Source organism: Myxocyprinus asiaticus, chromosome 4 (assembly GCF_019703515.2).
Source record: "Myxocyprinus asiaticus isolate MX2 ecotype Aquarium Trade chromosome 4, UBuf_Myxa_2, whole genome shotgun sequence".
NCBI lineage: Eukaryota > Metazoa > Chordata > Actinopteri > Cypriniformes > Catostomidae > Myxocyprinus > Myxocyprinus asiaticus.
Window position 1 is genome coordinate 59,074,815 of NC_059347.1, and position 17,221 is coordinate 59,092,035.

At 37.7% G+C, this 17,221-nt stretch overlaps 1 protein-coding gene across 1 annotated transcript in view; it reads left to right on the forward strand.

Moving 5' to 3' along the window:
• The first annotated feature begins 1,993 nt into the window (after positions 1–1,993).
• Positions 1,994–17,221, forward strand: part of LOC127440007 (rab-like protein 6) — a 50,002-nt gene continuing 34,774 nt past the window's right edge. Inside the window, exons 1-4 of the mRNA XM_051696368.1 lie at positions 1,994–2,335; positions 7,702–8,173; positions 10,071–10,205; positions 13,149–13,196. Coding sequence (XP_051552328.1) covers positions 8,044–8,173; positions 10,071–10,205; positions 13,149–13,196 — 313 coding nt within the window. The 5' untranslated portion in view covers positions 1,994–2,335; positions 7,702–8,043. The remainder of the gene's footprint in view (positions 2,336–7,701; positions 8,174–10,070; positions 10,206–13,148; positions 13,197–17,221) is intronic.

Here is a 17,221-nt window from a genome sequence, read left to right on the forward strand (position 1 = left end):
AATAGCGATTGCTTGTTCATTGCCACGGCTGCTAATGTTAGCATTGCTAATTTGCTATCATGTGCCTTAACTCCGCTCTGCCTGTGACATCACTCAGCTCGTGGCTCTGCTCCGTTTTTCACCTTATTTCCCAGCCCGCACTTTCTCATCCTAATTTTACAGTGTTACAAGTTACAACACACACACAGCACCATCATCATCAGCGCTGTCTGAACACGGCCGGGACTTCTCGGATCGACTCGGGTATCACACATAATGTTAAACAGATCCGGGACCCGCGGCAATAGAATGGGACCCGACCCGGACCCGGCTGACTGTATAAAACGTGGATCCAAACCTGTACGGGTCCCAGGTCGGGTCTCGGGTCCTCGGGTTAGGGTGGACCCGTGAAGACCTCTAGTGCACACATATGGAACACTGAAAATTCACCATTGTCACACAGAAAATCAACATGATATAGTAGTCTTTTATATGAATATGGCACTCATTTGTCTTGTAAAGAAATATATAACCTGTTATAGATATTAAATAATCATAAAAATATGCTTTACGGAAGTACAAAAAGTGGCAATATTACATATCTCGGGGTCCTTAATAACCCTAGTATGTGTAGTGCTTTTATGTTTGCTTGTTTTTTATTTTATTTTTTATTTTTTTTTGCTTTCTTCAGTGTTTTCTTATTTTATTGCTACTGAGTGATGTGATTTTATGGTTGTTTCTATTCCTTTATTCTTTTAATGTTCAGCACTTTGTTTCTACAGTGTAGTTTGAAAGTGCTTTATTTTTTGTTTATTATTTTTTTTAAATTGATTTTATCCCCTTTTCTCCCAAATTGGAATGCCCAATTCCCACTACTTAGTAGGTCCTCGTGGCGGCGCGGTTACTCACCTCAGTCCGGGTGGTGGAGGACAAGTCTCAGTTGCCTCCACTTCTGAGACCGTCAATCCGTGCAATTTATCACATTGTGCATGACACAGTGGAGACTCACAGCATGTGGAGGCTCATGCTACTCTCCGCGATCCACGCACAACTTACCACGCACCCCACTGAGAGCGAGAACCCCTAATCACGACCACGAGGAGGTTACCCCATGTAACTCTACCCTCCCTAGCAACCGGGCCAATTTGGTTGCTTAGGAGACCTGGCTGGAGTCACTCAGCACACCCAGGTTTTGAACTCCGACTCCAGGGGTGGTAGTCAGCTTCAGTACTCGCTGAGCTACCCAGGCCCCTGAAAGTGCTTTATAAATAAATGAGACTATGCACTTTTGGTACACTATTCAAAAGAGAAAGGTTGAGGAATTCTAAAAATTTTAATCAAAACAACCTTCTGTTATTATTTCTTTTCACACAAAGTATGCTGCTCTATCAATATTCAATAAAAAGATTTTTTTTTTTTTTTTAACCTTGATAACCTTGTGATCAGAAAAAATCTGAATTTCCTTAAGGGGTGCCTTTAGTCCCATTGTACCCTACTGAAAAAAAATAATAAAAAATTGCAGATTCAAACACATTATGAAGTGGTCCTGGAGCTATAACTATTGTGCCCTTGCTGTGAAATAGGCATCTAAACTCAGATTGCTCCATGAGGACAATCCCTGTTATAGGTATAATGCCATGCACTTTGTATAAAAGCAGCAGTTGAATGACAGCTTGCTATACTTGCATTCGACATGCATGATATTTAACATATATTTAATTAATGAAAACTGAAAACAGCCAATGTATTAAAAAAAAAAAAAAAAAAAAAAAAAAAAAAGAAAAGTACCACTGCAAAATGCATTGAATACCATAGGAAACACGTATTTGTTAAAAATAGCACCCACATAATTTGCAATCTAGGGGTACTGATGCAAATTCTCTTATAATTAAAAAAAAAATAATATTCCACTAAATGTTAAAAATGTAATTTCACATGCTATAAGATACCTTAACTGAGGAATACCTGGAGTGGCAGATCAAAAGATCCTTCATGTTAAAATTATAGACAAAGTGTAGACATTTTTGACCCACATTTGAGTTCCAGGGTTAATAAATGAGCTGTTGTTCATCATTCTACCGCTAGTGGCGCCTAAGAGCGGCTGTTTCACGATGCTACCATTAGAGGCGCCACAGAGCGGTCGTTACATCATCCTATCGCTAGAGGCGCTGCAGCGCAAGCGCGCACCCGACGCGCGCCTCTCTCCTCACGGCATTCCATAGCTGTCTGAGAGAGACTGAGAGATGAGAGAGGGATGCTACGGAAATGCTTCCCTCACCACGGAAAATACGCTGCTATAAACACCACGGAACAACAGAACGTGACTGAAATTCCCCAAACGAAGACAATCAACCAGGTAATTGGGTTATTATTAAAATAACGCCACTGAGTTTCAATGCAGTGGTGCTGTTAGTTTGGATTTTCACGGACACGCCGCTTTAGCAGTGTTGGATCGCCCTCACCTTGGTGCCTTGGTTTCATAGGTCAGCTGTCTTAATTTCCTGTAAGGTTTTATCAGTCGAACTGAATGTTGTTTCCGCTGCTCCTGGATTTATGTGAGGTTATAATCCAATGCAGTCAATTAATAAAATTATGATATAGCCTAAAGTTATTCTAGAACATAACATTGTTTCTGTTACTTGTGAGGTTCAAATGCTGTGTGTCTGATGCTTGTATTGTTATATTGATGGGATTTTTCTGTAATGAAATGCTGAATATAATGTTTAATAATGCTTGTTGGGAATGTAATACTACTAATATCAATTGCCATGTCTGATTTAATTTCATCAGCAGTGTTGGGTGCAATGCATTACTAAGTAATTACTGTAATTAAATTACTTTTTCATTGAAACAAGCAAAGTAAGGGATTACTCTTAATTTTTCAGTAATTTATTTTAATTACAGTTACTTCTGATGTACTGTATAGACTCTATCTATATAAAACAATAGTGAATTTAAAATTGAATTGTAACGTCTAATGTTAAAATATATGTTTTCTAATTTAACGCTGCCCCTTTAAATTCTTTGGGCAGTTCATGAATAATGTATTTGATTTTATATGATTTATTTGAAAGAATTAAAAGAACAGTTTCATGTCTGTCCTTGTATTTTTCTTCGGTTGTGGTTGATCATGGTTTTAGAACATAATTAGTAATAAGTAATGCAGTTACTTTTCAGACAGAGTAATTAGTACAGTAATCTAATTACACTGTAGAATATGTAATTAGTAGTTATTAATTAATTACTTTTTTAGAGTAACTTACCCAACACTGTTCATCAGTCAATTATTATTTAACCGGATAAGCATGCACTTCTATTAAATATTTATTTGTGGAAAAGAATATTTTAGAAAAATAATATTTTAATTTGTAATATTTTAAATTGATGTAATCAGTGACAGTGTGTAAGCAGCATATGAATCTAATATAATTCCGTATTTTCAGAAAGCAGAATTATTAGCCCATATTTCCATTTGGTGTCGACATTGCCCTGTTCTGGGCTGAATTTTAGTCCCAGTACATCTCTGATGGATCATTTAGCGCTTTTAAGAACAGTACTTTAGCAACATTTTAAAGGAAAGGAACTGTTTTGCATATGTCTTAAAATAAATAACTTAAAAAAAGAATATCTTTCAATCTTAACTTTTCTTGATTCAGGCTTAAAGAATCATGAACCGAACCGTTGAGTTCAGTATCGTGAACCGAATCGTGAGATGAGTGAATCGTTACACCTCTAATTTTAATAAAAAAACGATATAACAATACCACAATACAGCTATTGCAGAGAACAATACCAATATTTTGTCACTCACCTTATTTTGTCTTCAGATCACTGTTTTGCTCAGGAATTATGCTTTAAAAATATACAAAGTACAAAAGCTTTTTTATTGTTCTAACAATAATTCCTATTGAACATGGATTTTCCAACATTTTAAAGAGAGCCACAATAAAAGATAAATACAGTGGTGTGAAAGTGTTTGCCCCCTTCCTGATTTCTTATTTTTTTGCATGTTTGTCACACTTAAATGTTTCAGATCATCAAACAAGTTTAAATATTAGTCAAAGATAACACAAGTAAACACAAAATGCAGTTTTTAAATGAAGGTTGTTATTATTAAGGGAAAACAAAATCCAAACCTACATGGCCCTGTGTGAAAAAGTGATTGCCCCCTAAACCCAATAACTGGTTGGGCCACCCTTAGCTGTGATAACTTGCAATGAGTCATTTACAGCGCTGTGGAGGAATTTTGGCCCACTCATCTTTGCAGAATTGTTGTAATTCAGCCACATTGGAGGGTTTTCGAGCATGAACTGCCTTTTTAAGGTCATGCCACAGCATCTCAATAGGATTCAGGTCAGGACTTTGACTAGGCCACTCCAAAGTCTTCATTTTGTTTTTCTTCAGCCATTCAGAGGTGGACTTGCTGGTGTGTTTTGGATCATTATCCTGCTGCAGAACCCAAGTTCGCTTCAGCTTGAGGTCACGAACAGATGGCCGGACATTCTCCTTCAGGATTTTTTGGTAACAGCAGAATTCATGGTTCCATTTATCACAGCAAGTCTTCCAGGTCCTGAAGCAGCAAAACAGGCCCAGACCATCACACTACCACCACCATATTTTACTGTTGGTATGATGTTCTTTTTCTGAAATGCGGTGTTACTTTTACGCCAGATGTAATGGGACACACACCTTCCAAAAAGTTCAACTTTTGTCTCGTCAGTCCACAGAGGATTTTCCCAAAAGTCTTGGGGATCATCAAGATGTTTTCTGGCAAAAATGAGATGAGCCTTAATGTTCTTTTTGCTCAGCAGTGGTTTTCGTCTTGGAACTCTGCCATGCAGGCCATTTTTGCCCAGTCTCTTTCTTATGGTGGAGTCATGAACACTGACCTTAACTGAGGCAAGTGAGACCTGCAGTTCTTTGGATGTTGTTGTGGGGTCTTTTGTGACCTCTTGGATGAGTCGTCGCTGCGCTCTTGGGGTAATTTTGGTCGGCCGGCCACTCCTGGGAAGGTTCACCACTGTTCCATGTTTTCGCCATTTGTGGATAATGGCTCTCACTGTGGTTCTCTGGAGTCCCAAAGCTTTAGAAATGGCTTTATAACCTTTTCCAGACTGATAGATCTCAATTACTTTCTATCTCATTTGTTCCTGAATTTCTTTGGATCTCGGCATGATGTCTAGCTTTTGAAGATCTTTTGGTCTACTTCACTTTGTCAGGCAGGTCCTATTTAAGTGATTTCTTGATTGAGAACAGGTGTGGCAGTAATCAGGCCTGGGTGTGGCTAGAGAAATTAAACTCAGGTGTGATAAACCACAGTTAAGTTATGTTTTAACAGGTGGGGCAAACACTTTTTCATACAGGGCCATGTAGGTTTGGATTTTGTTTTCCCTTAATAATAACAACCTTCATTTAAAAACTGCATTTTGTGTTTACTTGTGTTATCTTTGACTAATATTTAAACTTGTTTGATGATCTGAAACATTTAAGTGTGACAAACATGCAAAAAAATAAGAAATCAGGAAGGGGGCAAACACTTTTTCACACCACTGTAGAAGATAAACATATTTAAAAAGATACAAAAAATAATTAAAAAAGACAACATGATGATTGATAAGAAATACGGTTATTTTGTACCAAAACAACAGAACTTACATTTTAAATGTATGTACTGTATAAGATAGAACATTTCAGTTTCATAGTATGCATATGTTGCCAATGCCATGGAAATATCAACGACAGAATGGAAAAATAAAAAGTTTTAACCTAAGAAACAAAACCCCCTTTTAAATTCTGTATTATTTTGGTGTAATGGATAATGGGTAATGCCATCCAGACTGCTAGAGGGCGCCGCTTGCTCACACAGAGCTGACTGAAGCGCTGGATGCAGACAATATTTTGAAACGTAGCTTCTTAAGGTTTAGTAATTGCGCAAGGCCACATTGCAATAAGTAAAAGTCTGCTGGGTTCAAAGCGTTTAGGATGATTCCCCTTAACATGAAAGCCTATAGATAAGGGCCGCTTTCACAACTGTCATGTCTGTTATTTTTTTCACATTAACATGAGAACGGCAATGAATAAAAATCAAATATTGCATGTTTTTAGGAGTGCTAACCCTTATTAATATTGTGGCTATTATTATTTCTGGATTGTGCATTTCAATTCACAGAGTTTTAACAGTGTGTACTAATTAAACATAAATTAACCATCAGTTTTTCAAATCAGCATTTTCATGCTTATAACCGGTATGCAGATGGTTTTAATTTGGTCAATAATTGGCCAATAAATATCGGCAGCCGATACATTGGTGCATCCCTAATACAATTTGCTATATTGTGTTGTTTCTGTTGCTGAATGCCATTTTCTGCTGTGAAAAACTGTTTTAACTGCTTTCAGTCTTGGGTTAGTCTTAATCTCAGTGTGAGGTTATAATGATTATTCTGATGGATCTACACTTCTCTGAGGTTATAGTGATGTCATTTTTATACAATGTAATATATATATATATATATATATATATATATATATATATATATATATATATATATATATATATATATATACATACACACTGATCAGCCACAACATTAAAACCACCTGCCTGGGGGCCTGGGTAGCTCAGCGAGTAAAGACGCTGACTACCACGCCGAGGTTGACTCCAGGGCGGTAACGCGCTGCAGTAACGCGCTCAACAAGCCACGTGATAAGATGCGCGGATTGACGGTCTTAGACGCAGAGGCAACTGAGATTCGTCCTCCGCCACCCGGATTGAGGCGAGTCACTACGCCACCACGAGGACTTAGAGCGCATTGGGAATAGCATTCTGAGATGATATTCTTCTCACCACAATTGTACAGAGCGGTTATCTGAGTTACCGTAGACTTTGTCAGTTCAAACCAGTCTGGCCATTTTCTGTTGACCTCTCTCATCAACAAGACATTTCCATCCACAGAACTGCTGCTCACTGGATGTTTTTTGTTTTTGGCACCATTCGGAGTAAATTCTAGAGACTGTTGTGCGTGAAAAACCCAGGAGATCAGCAGTTACAGAAATACTCAAACCTGCCCATCTGGCATCAACAATCATGCCACGGTCCAAATCACTAAGATCACATTTTTTCCCCATTCTGATGTTTGATGTGAACATTAACTGAAGCTCCTGACCTGTATCTGCATGATTTTATGCACTGCACTGCTGTCGCACGATTGGCTGATTAGATAATCGCATGGATGATTGTTGGTGCCAGACGGGCTGGTTTGAGTATTTGTGTAACTGCTGATCTCCTGGGATTTTCACACACAACAGTCTCTAGAATTTACACAGAATGGTGCCAAAAACAAAAAAACATCCAGTGAGCGGCAGTTCTGTGGACGGAAATGCCTTGTTGATGAGAGAGGTCAACAGAGAATGACCAGACTGATTCAAACTGACAAAGTCTACGGTAACTCAGATAACCGCTCTGTACAATTGTGGTGAGAAGAATATAATGTCAGAATGCTATTCTGAGATGTGAGTTGGCGCTATTTTGGCGGCACAAGGAGGACCTACACAATATTAGACAGGTGGTTTTAATGTTGTGGCTGATCAGTGTATGTATATACAGTAAATATACAATGTTATTATTAAAGTTACGTCATTTCTAATGCTTGTGTGAGGTTATACCAAAAGCTGCTAATACTTTATCTTAGTCTTGTAATTAATGTTCTATTGTTTTCCATACAGGTGATGCCAAAAGACCAGGATGGAGAGATATCAACGTATACAGAGCCAAAATGGCACATTTTAGAATTGTGAACTGTTGAGGTAGAAGGTCACCATCAGCAATCTGGACCTTGCATTGGAGTTTTTCTTTTTTCTTTTATTTATTTATTTTTTTCCTTCTGGAAAAACCTTCTGGAGCTTAGTATATTGCACCACCTTTTGACCCTGCTCTTCCAGACGGTGGTAAACCTGCTGCTGAAGTCATATCTCCTATCAATATGTTTGGTTAAGACACTTTAATGTCTGTATACCTGGAAAATCGATCTTTAGTGTTCTCGGACTGTTGAAGAGCTTTGGATCAAGATGTTTACCGCTCTGAAGAAGTTGGTGGGCTCTGAAGCAGGGCAGCTCAGGGACAGAAATATTCCCTCTGGCCTGCAATCCATGAACCAGAGTCTACAGAGACGATTCGCCAAGGGCGTGCAATACAACAGTAAGAGCTTCTTGTTTAATGAAGTTTTTGAGTAGTGCCTCTCACAAATAGTTTTCACAATGTCCATGTCTGTGTTAAAGGCATACATTGTTTTCTGTTTGACCTGTAGAGAGAGTTATTCTATATGTGTGTGTTTTGTCTAAAGTAATACGCTATTCAATTGAACAGTGCAGTACTTAGTTTTCTAAGTTAGGCTTTGTTGTCAAAATTGACATTTGTGAGAATATTTACATTCGGGGTTAGGGGTAACCTCTTTATTTTCTTTGATACCGTTTCCCGTATTTAGATTTGTAGAACTTTTAGTGGTTACAAAAGTTTGGAATTTCGTGAGCGCAGCAGTGCTTTGCTTTCACAATGCACGTGGACATCTCCGAGTGCTTAAAACACTGTTATAAGGCCTGCGTGTTAACAGAACAGCATGTCACCTGTTCACACAGACCATGTATTCATTGCATTAAATCACAGCCTTTTGCGATTTAATAATCACATGTGACAATACTAAGATTTTGATGTTATTTTGATGAATTGTGCAGCCCTGAAGGATTGTAAATTTGTCTAATGACACACTCTTTAGGAAATGTAGTGGCCAAATAACACGCACACCACAATCATTGCAATATTCATGATATTTCTTAATTGTATATCACCAGCAAGTTATTTTGATAAGATCATGAATATTCGTTATGTTGCCCAGCCCTAAATAGAAGTGAATGGGGCCAGTCCATAAATGTAAATAAACTCACTGTATAAAAAGCATAGCCACAAGAGGTAAACATTATTATGTGTTAACATGATAATGAGTGTGCTAAAGTCACTGTCTAACCTTTTCTGTGTAAAGTTAAATCCAATGTTACCACTTCATTGCCATGACTATTGAAGGCGATTTTGTCACACTAAAGTCATGTTAACACGTATAATGTTTACGTCTTGTGGCTGTACTTTTGAAACACACACAGAGAGAGAGAGAGAAAAAAAGCATTGTTACAGTAATCTAAAAATTGCTTTAAAAATGTATGTATTACAGTAATGAGAGTGTTATGAGATTCACCATTCACAATAATGAGAATTACTAAAAAAAGGCTTAATTTTCATCATGCAAAATGTAATTCTGAAAATCTGTGCTCGCAGAACTCCACAGAGAGCTCTGCATATTTCCGCATAATTTGAAGTTTTGCCCATTTCCTGCCCCATTGCATGTGTATTTATTAACTTTTTTAGCTTATTTGATTATGCTTGTAGTTACCAATAAGAGCGTAGTCCACTCAGCTCAGCCTAACACATTTTTACCATGTTTAAATAGTCCATTCTGCAGAATTCTGATTTAATTTTGGGGCCAAAGATTTTGCCCCAAAATCAGTGCATTTTATGTTAAAAAAAAAAAAAGTCCACAGAACACCATCTTGGTGTCTTAAATGCACAATAAGACTGCTTTGCTTAATAACTTTGCTTGCATGCAGACAGTGAGATGGAGTTGTGTAGACGTTGTGTTTTGACATGCGATGCTGCAGCAGTCATCCAGTCAGCGGTTTTTTATTGAATACTCGTCGTGCTGTTTCCGCAGCTCTGTGTTAATTAAAAATGCATGAACGATACACAATCACCCACCTACTGGCCTATTTTTCCAGTCACTTCAGCTTGGTAGAGGTGTCTTTTTTAGACAGATATTTCAAGATACAAAGCGTTTCAGCTGTAAAAAAAAAAAAAAAAAAAAAGGTACATGTAGCCAACACTATGGTGTATCAGTGCAAATCCTCAATACTAATACAGTACAATTCTAGCACAGAGTAAGTGTGAAACATCATGTCATTGTTATGATCCTTCCATTTCTAACAAGTCCTCTGAAGAAGTTTTAATTTTGGGGTTTTTTTAGGCCTTATGTCTGTTTGTACCTCAACAGTGAAAATCGTCATTCGTGGAGACAGGAACACAGGGAAAAGCGCACTTTGGCATCGACTTCAAGGCAAAATGTTTCTAGAGGAGTACATCCCCACCCAGGAGATACAGGCCACCAGCATTCACTGGAACTACAAAAGTGAGTTACAATGTAGACACCGTATAGCTTATAGTGTCATGCACCTATTTTTATGAAGGGGCACCAGAGGAAGTCCCTGCTCACTTGGTGCCCTTGCGAAAGAGACAAGACCAAAAGAAAAAACTAAAACTTTTTAACAACCTAGTAGATTTTTATGTAAGTGTAAGATGGTTTAGTCTAGTAGTGCAGTTGACATTTAACATACAAAGGGACCCACATAAAAATCCAGATTGAGCAAATGATATATAATGAAAATGATATTGACTAAAACTAATAATATTTTAAATGAGTAAATTTCCAATAAAAATTCTAATTGTGTCCCATTGAAATGCCCACATGACTGTAAAGCATTAATTTTGAAATTTTGTAAATTTACTGATATTATAATTGTAATCTGTAAAACATTAACACCTTTTTTATGTTGGGCTAAATTAATACACTCTGACAGTGGGAATGAGTTTGAAATTATTTCACGGTTTCCTTTTATCAGGATCTTACTGATAAGATACAGTCATCTGAAGATGAACAATGCCTTTTTAAACTAGTTTAAGCACCGACACATTATAGGTTTTCATAGAGGCTTTAAACAAATAATCAATAATCCGCGACCCAGTCCACGCTTCTCGCAGCGCTTTTTATTATTGTGCCCTATAAGTGGAGTCGGAAATATCGTAATTACGAGGTCTGAGCATGTGAATAACCCTGCAGAGTCGTATTAACAAGTGGGAAACTCGGAATTCTAGATGATACATGAGTTTGAGTTGGGACGTTGGAAGGGGCGTATCAATATGAAAGATGATAGGAAGCAATGATTTTGCAAAATGATTTCAACTTTTGTAATTTATTTAAATAATATTAATTTGTTAAAAATGACAACTAATGACCTACCCTTTGCAGTTTGTCTTAAGCAGATAAGAAGATAGATAGATAGATAGATAGATAGAAGCATTTACAATTTTGTAAATGCATAAACAACAGCAGAAGTGTCATTTACTTTCCTAACACATGGATCGAATATTATAGGTATTATAGACTGCTGAAGAAGAGATGCATAAACATACACTGATCAGCCACAACATTAAAACCACTCACAGGTGAAGTGAATAACATTTATTATCTTGTTACAATGGCACCTGTCAAGGGGTGGGATATATTAGGCAGCAAGTGAACAGTCAGCTCTTGAATTTCATGTGTTGGAAGCAGGAAAAATGGGCAAGCATAAGGATCTGAGCGACTTTGACAAGGGCCAAATTGTGATGGCTAGACGACTTGGTCAGAGCATCTCCAAAACGGCAGGTCTTGTGGGGTGTTCCCGGTATGCAGTGGTTAGTACCTACCAAAAGTGGTCCAAGGAAGGACAACCGGTGAACCGGCGACAAGGTCATGGGCACCCAAGGCTCATTGATCCGCGTGGGGAGCGAAGGCTAGCCCATCTGGTCCGATCCCACAGAAGAAAACTGAAAAACGTAATGCTGTCCATGATAGAAAGGTGTCAGAACACACAGTGCATCGCAGCTTGTTGTGTATGGGGCTGCGTAACTGTAGACTGGTCAGAGTGCCCATGCTGACCCCTGTCCACTGCCGAAAGCACCTACAATGGGCACGTGAGCATCAGAACTGGACCATGGAGCAATGGAAGAAGGTGGCCTGATCTGATGAATCACATTTTCTTTTAGATCATGTTGGCGGCCAGGTGTGTGTGCATCGTTTACCTGGGGGAAGAGATGGCAGCAGGATGCACTATGGGAAGAAGGCAGGCCGGCAGAGGCAGTGTGATGCACTGGGAAACCTTGGGTCCTGGAATTCATGTGGATGTTACTTTGACCACCTACCTAAAGATTGTTGTAGACCACGTGCACCCCTTCATGGCAATGGTATTCCCTGATGGAAATGGCCTCTTTCAGCAGGATAATGCGCCCTGCCACACTTCAAAAATTGTTCAGGAATGGTTTGAGGAACATGACAAAGAGATCAAGGTGTTGACTTGGCCTCCAAATTCCCCAGATCTCAATCCGATTGAGCATCTATGGGATAAGCTGGACCAACAAGTCCGATCCATGGAGGCCCCACCTCGTAACTTGCAGGACTTAAAGGAACTGCTGCTAACGTCTTGGTGCCAGATACCACAGGACATCTTCACAGGTCTTGTGGAATCCATGCCTCGACGTGTCAGAGCTGTTTTGGCGGCATGAGGGGTCCTACATGATCTTAGGCAGGTGGTTTTAATGTTGTGGCTTATTGGTGTTTGAGTGATGTGTTTATCATGTTTATGTGGTTTCATGCTCTCAGGAACCACACAAACACGTTGTGGTCATTACAAACCATGTTTATCCTCGTTGCAAGTGACCTTGCATTTAATGTAAACTTGGTGGTATTTAATTTAAACTTACTTTGTTGTTGTTTTGCTTTGATTTTCAATGTTTGGAGGAACATGTAGGCTCCTGTAGGTTTCTGTTCATGTTGGCATCTGCCTAATTTGGCTAGTTTCTAACAGTTGAAAGATGAATTTGGGCCAAAATTCTGTAGAGTTTGATTGGACGCAAGCCTTTGACATCAACAACTAAAAATATAGACAGCATTTTCTATTCTCTTTGAAATTTGATGAGTCTGTTCCATCTTCATTGCATGGATATATGGTTAGCTGTATTAAAAAAAACATTTTGTTTTTGTTGCATTAAGCATTGTTTCCCTGCTGTTTGCGACCCTAACAGAACAGACCTACTGCAACCCATTTTTGGGCCACCAGTTGAAAACCACTGGTCTAGATGATCCTTTATGAAAGGAAGTGTTTCCCCCCCAAAGATCTAGATGATGATCTAAAATCATTTATATAGACAGAAAAGAGAAGCTCTAGATCAGGCGTTGAAAAAAATATCAAAACTTGTGGACAGTATCTCTTTAAAACTGACTGTCTTTTGTGTTTGTCTTTGTTTTCCCCCACAGCAACAGATGATGTAGTGAAAGTTGAAGTCTGGGATGTGGTAGATAAAGGTGAGTCTTTAGGAAGAACTCTGAAATGAGTGGCTTGGTTGAAGGAACAAGACCTAAATTTGCAATAAAAATAAATAAATAAATAGTTTCACCTGATTCATTTGAGCCATCGTTCAAAAGGTTTCAAAGTCCCTCTGTGGCATTCTACGTTTCCGGTTTTGCAATGTCATAAGCATTTAATGAAATACTACTATTTTTTGAAAAATTTGTAATTTTTACTTGTATTGAATTTAAAATGTAATTTAAATGTGTTCCAATTTGATGCTTACACTCTAATTGGGATCTTGATTGTGTTTGTTCCAGATATACTGTATATAGGAGACCTTATTTTAGATTTCAGAGAAATATTTATTGTTGTTAGGGCTGTTGATTTAACGCGTTAATTTGGTGCGATTAATTATATATAAAATATAACTTGTTAAAAAAAACCCCGCAATTAATCATGCCCCCTGACATGCACGTAAACTCCTTAATAAAAGTACAGATTATCCTACCAAACGAGCTATTCAAGTTTGAAGTACATCTGTTTTTACAACCCTCGTCAGTAGGTGGCAGCGCACCTCAAGAAACCTCACAAGCAGCGCAGCCACTTAATGCTCACTGACGAGGAAGCCCAGCAGAATACAGGAATCTTGAGATGTGGTGTTTATGACGCCGAATACCAGTGAGATGCTCCACACGCATCCGTCTGAGGCAGATTCACATAGAGCGACAATTAAAAATTGTGCAGATGGAACGCAAGAATGCGTCTTGTGAGAACTGGACACATTGACGAACTCAACTGTAGGCTTGTTCAATGATATAATACAAACAATATATTGATTTCTTAAGCCACTTTTTGTATTGTCTAAATCAATGCATTATTCATCTGTAATGCAATAATGCAATTTATTTCAAACTGAATTACAAACCATATTACGTATTGATTATAGGCCCTACGTATTATATATATATAAATTTTTTAATTAGTATGCATTATTTATATGAATTATCTTTATTTGGTGGGCCTTTCTCAGCAAATAATGATATAGGTATAAATTGTGATTAATTTGATTAAAAGTTTTCATCGATTGACAGCCCTAATTGTTACATTTATAACAATAAATATTTATTATTCTATTTATCAGGAACAATATGAGAATATATAAATAATATTAGGGCTGTCAATCTATCAATCAAATTTGTAATCAAATTAATTACATGAGATGCAGATTTATTAATTAAATTAATCACATATATAAATATTTGCTGAGAAAGGCCCTTAAATAACAATAATTCAATATATAATGATTAAATCATTATAAATAGTTATTTAAGTAACAATTCAGATAATTAAAATGCATTACATTATTGTGTCAAATGAGTAAAGCATTTATAAGACAATACCAAAGGTGGCTTTATAAATCAATATATAATTAATTCCATATTATTGAACATAAGCCTTACATTGGCCTACAGTCCCTTTGCAATTGAATTTGTTAATCTGTCCAAAATAGTCGCTGTCAACAGTGTTGCCAACTAGTTTCAATGGAAAGTAGCTAAAGCTTGCTCGCAAAGTCGCTAAATGTCGCTAGATGACATCATACGCTAATTAGCATATTCGTGATGTCATTGCGTCTCATTTGCATTTTGCATAGTGTCCGCCCTTTACATGTGTTTCTTTGTGCTTACCGTACATACTGTAATACCCTATTAATTCCCTATATCTATCAATCACTCAGAGAAAGTTAGAAGCGACAGAAACTTTCTTATCTTTTCTCTCACACACAGCGCTCAGCCATAACAAACCACTATATGCATATTTACAAAAATTCATTATTTTATTGTCTAAGTAAGTGTCTGAATTCAGAGAGTTCATAAACAGGAATGAACAACTGTCTAAAAGTCTCTTGTGATTAAGTGCATGAAAAGAATAAAAATAAACGGTCAAATTAAACTCTTTAAATTTAAAACAATAGGGAGCAAACGATACAGATTCGTGATTGGTCCTTGACAACACTGTTTGCACATGCGCAGCTCATTCACGTCTATGTCAGCTGCCGTGCGGTCAACTGATTGTGCTGCTCCGTCTTCTCACCTGCTCACCTCTCTCTCTCTGTCAGTCTCACTGAACAGAGTAGACGCAGAGAGAGGTGTGCCTCAGTCCGGGCAGGAAAGCAAGACCACGTGCTCGCGGGGCAGTACTGGCAACTTTCCTCTATGCAAGGTAGCTAAGTGTTGTCCAAAAAGCCGCTAGATTTGTCGCTAGGCGCTTTTTTGAATGAAAGTTGCTAAAGAGGTCTAAAAGTCGCTAAGTTGGCAACATTGGCTGTCAAGCAAGATAAGTGTGGTTTGTTCTCTGTATAGCTGCGCGTTGCCTAAACAGCTGGAGTTTAGCTTACTGCCCCCTGCTGAAAACAGGTGGTATTTCAAGCTTGAATTGTTCCAGTGGGAGGAATATTCCTTATAATGGTCTGGGGATGTGATTAATTCCATTAATTTATTTTCATATTATTCTTTATATAATTAATCGCACCCAATTAACGCTTTAAGCCAACAGCCCTAAATAATATATATTCTCGTATTGGTACAGATACACAATATAACATTAAATATTTCTAAAACAAGGTCTGCTCCAAGAAAATACTCTGTCAAATATTGTGCTGCTTATGGTTCCAACTTACCACTCACATTACAGGTTTGCTCCAAAACGTCACACTTAGGTTGAGTGATTTACAAATGCTTTTTTAATTGGTTTGAACAAATCATTAAAAAAAGATCCATTACAGTAGAAAGAGTCATTCCTGAATTAGACAATACTACTTAGTACTAGAAACAAATTTCAAGATTGTCACTGATGTTTGGGGCTTTCTGCACAGTGTTGATGTTTGCACGCATAAACTGAGACTAGGGGTGTGAAGCTTTGGATTGAAAGTGAATCGATTTGATTCACGATTCATAGGTTTTCAATTAGATTCAAAACAGTTTTTTTGCAAATTCACAATGAAATTCAATGCGATTTAACGTTTTGATTCTGCACTTTTTTTTAAATGCATTTATAGGATTCTTTAATGTGTCTTAGGCAAGAAAAAGAAAGACAAAATACTTAAGATAGTTTATTGCACCAAAAGCAGCTTGAAAGAACATGCATTAAATAAATGTACATGCAGGTTCTTGGAATACAACAGAGTGTAATGTTCCGATGAAATATCATAACTTCAAAAGTATTCCATATTTCATTATAACAATTCCATGATTTTCTAAAAAAGATTTTTATTAATTTGCATGACTTTTCCAGGCCTGGAAAACACAATTTTAAAATTCCCTGATATTTCCAGGTTTTCTATGACCATGGGATCCTGAATCAGTTAAACAATCTAAATATACGTAACAGCATTAAAGTAACATCACATGACTACATTCAGTTTCCTAAACGCCTCATATACAAATAAGGAAAAAAGAAAAGCAATATCGACTGATGACTTCAACTTAAATGTTTCTGCATGCCAAGTCCCCAACTAAACAATAATACCAGTAAAATGGCACTATTTTACTTATAGCAAATAAGTTTTACCGCAATGACAGCATTTTATCTGTAGTGTCCGAAAGCGTTGGAAAACGTAGGAAGACATACTTATTAAACTTTCTGCCTAATCAGTTAACGGCTTAACCGACAGTGTTCAGATCGAATGGAACACTTAAAGAAACTGGTCTCAGTACAGTTTGTAAAGCACCTTATTTTCATCCTACCTGTAGCCTTCCTCCGAAGGCAGCATTTTCCAGTTTTCGGACGCAGTCAGTGAGTTAACAGATGTACACTGCTTTGAGTGTGTTTCACTCGAGACAAGAACGCAAGCTGTCAATTGCTCATATGTTAGTCATTGACCGTTCTGAGAAGATATCAGACATGTGGTGCCCGAAAGATGCTCAGAAAAAGTTTCAATGTGAGTTATGGACAGAACTGAGTGCGGGTGTGATTCCCGTGAAGGGCGACAGATGAGTGCAGCGTGCGTCTGTGAGGGAGAGCCTAACTGAGACCTAAAGAA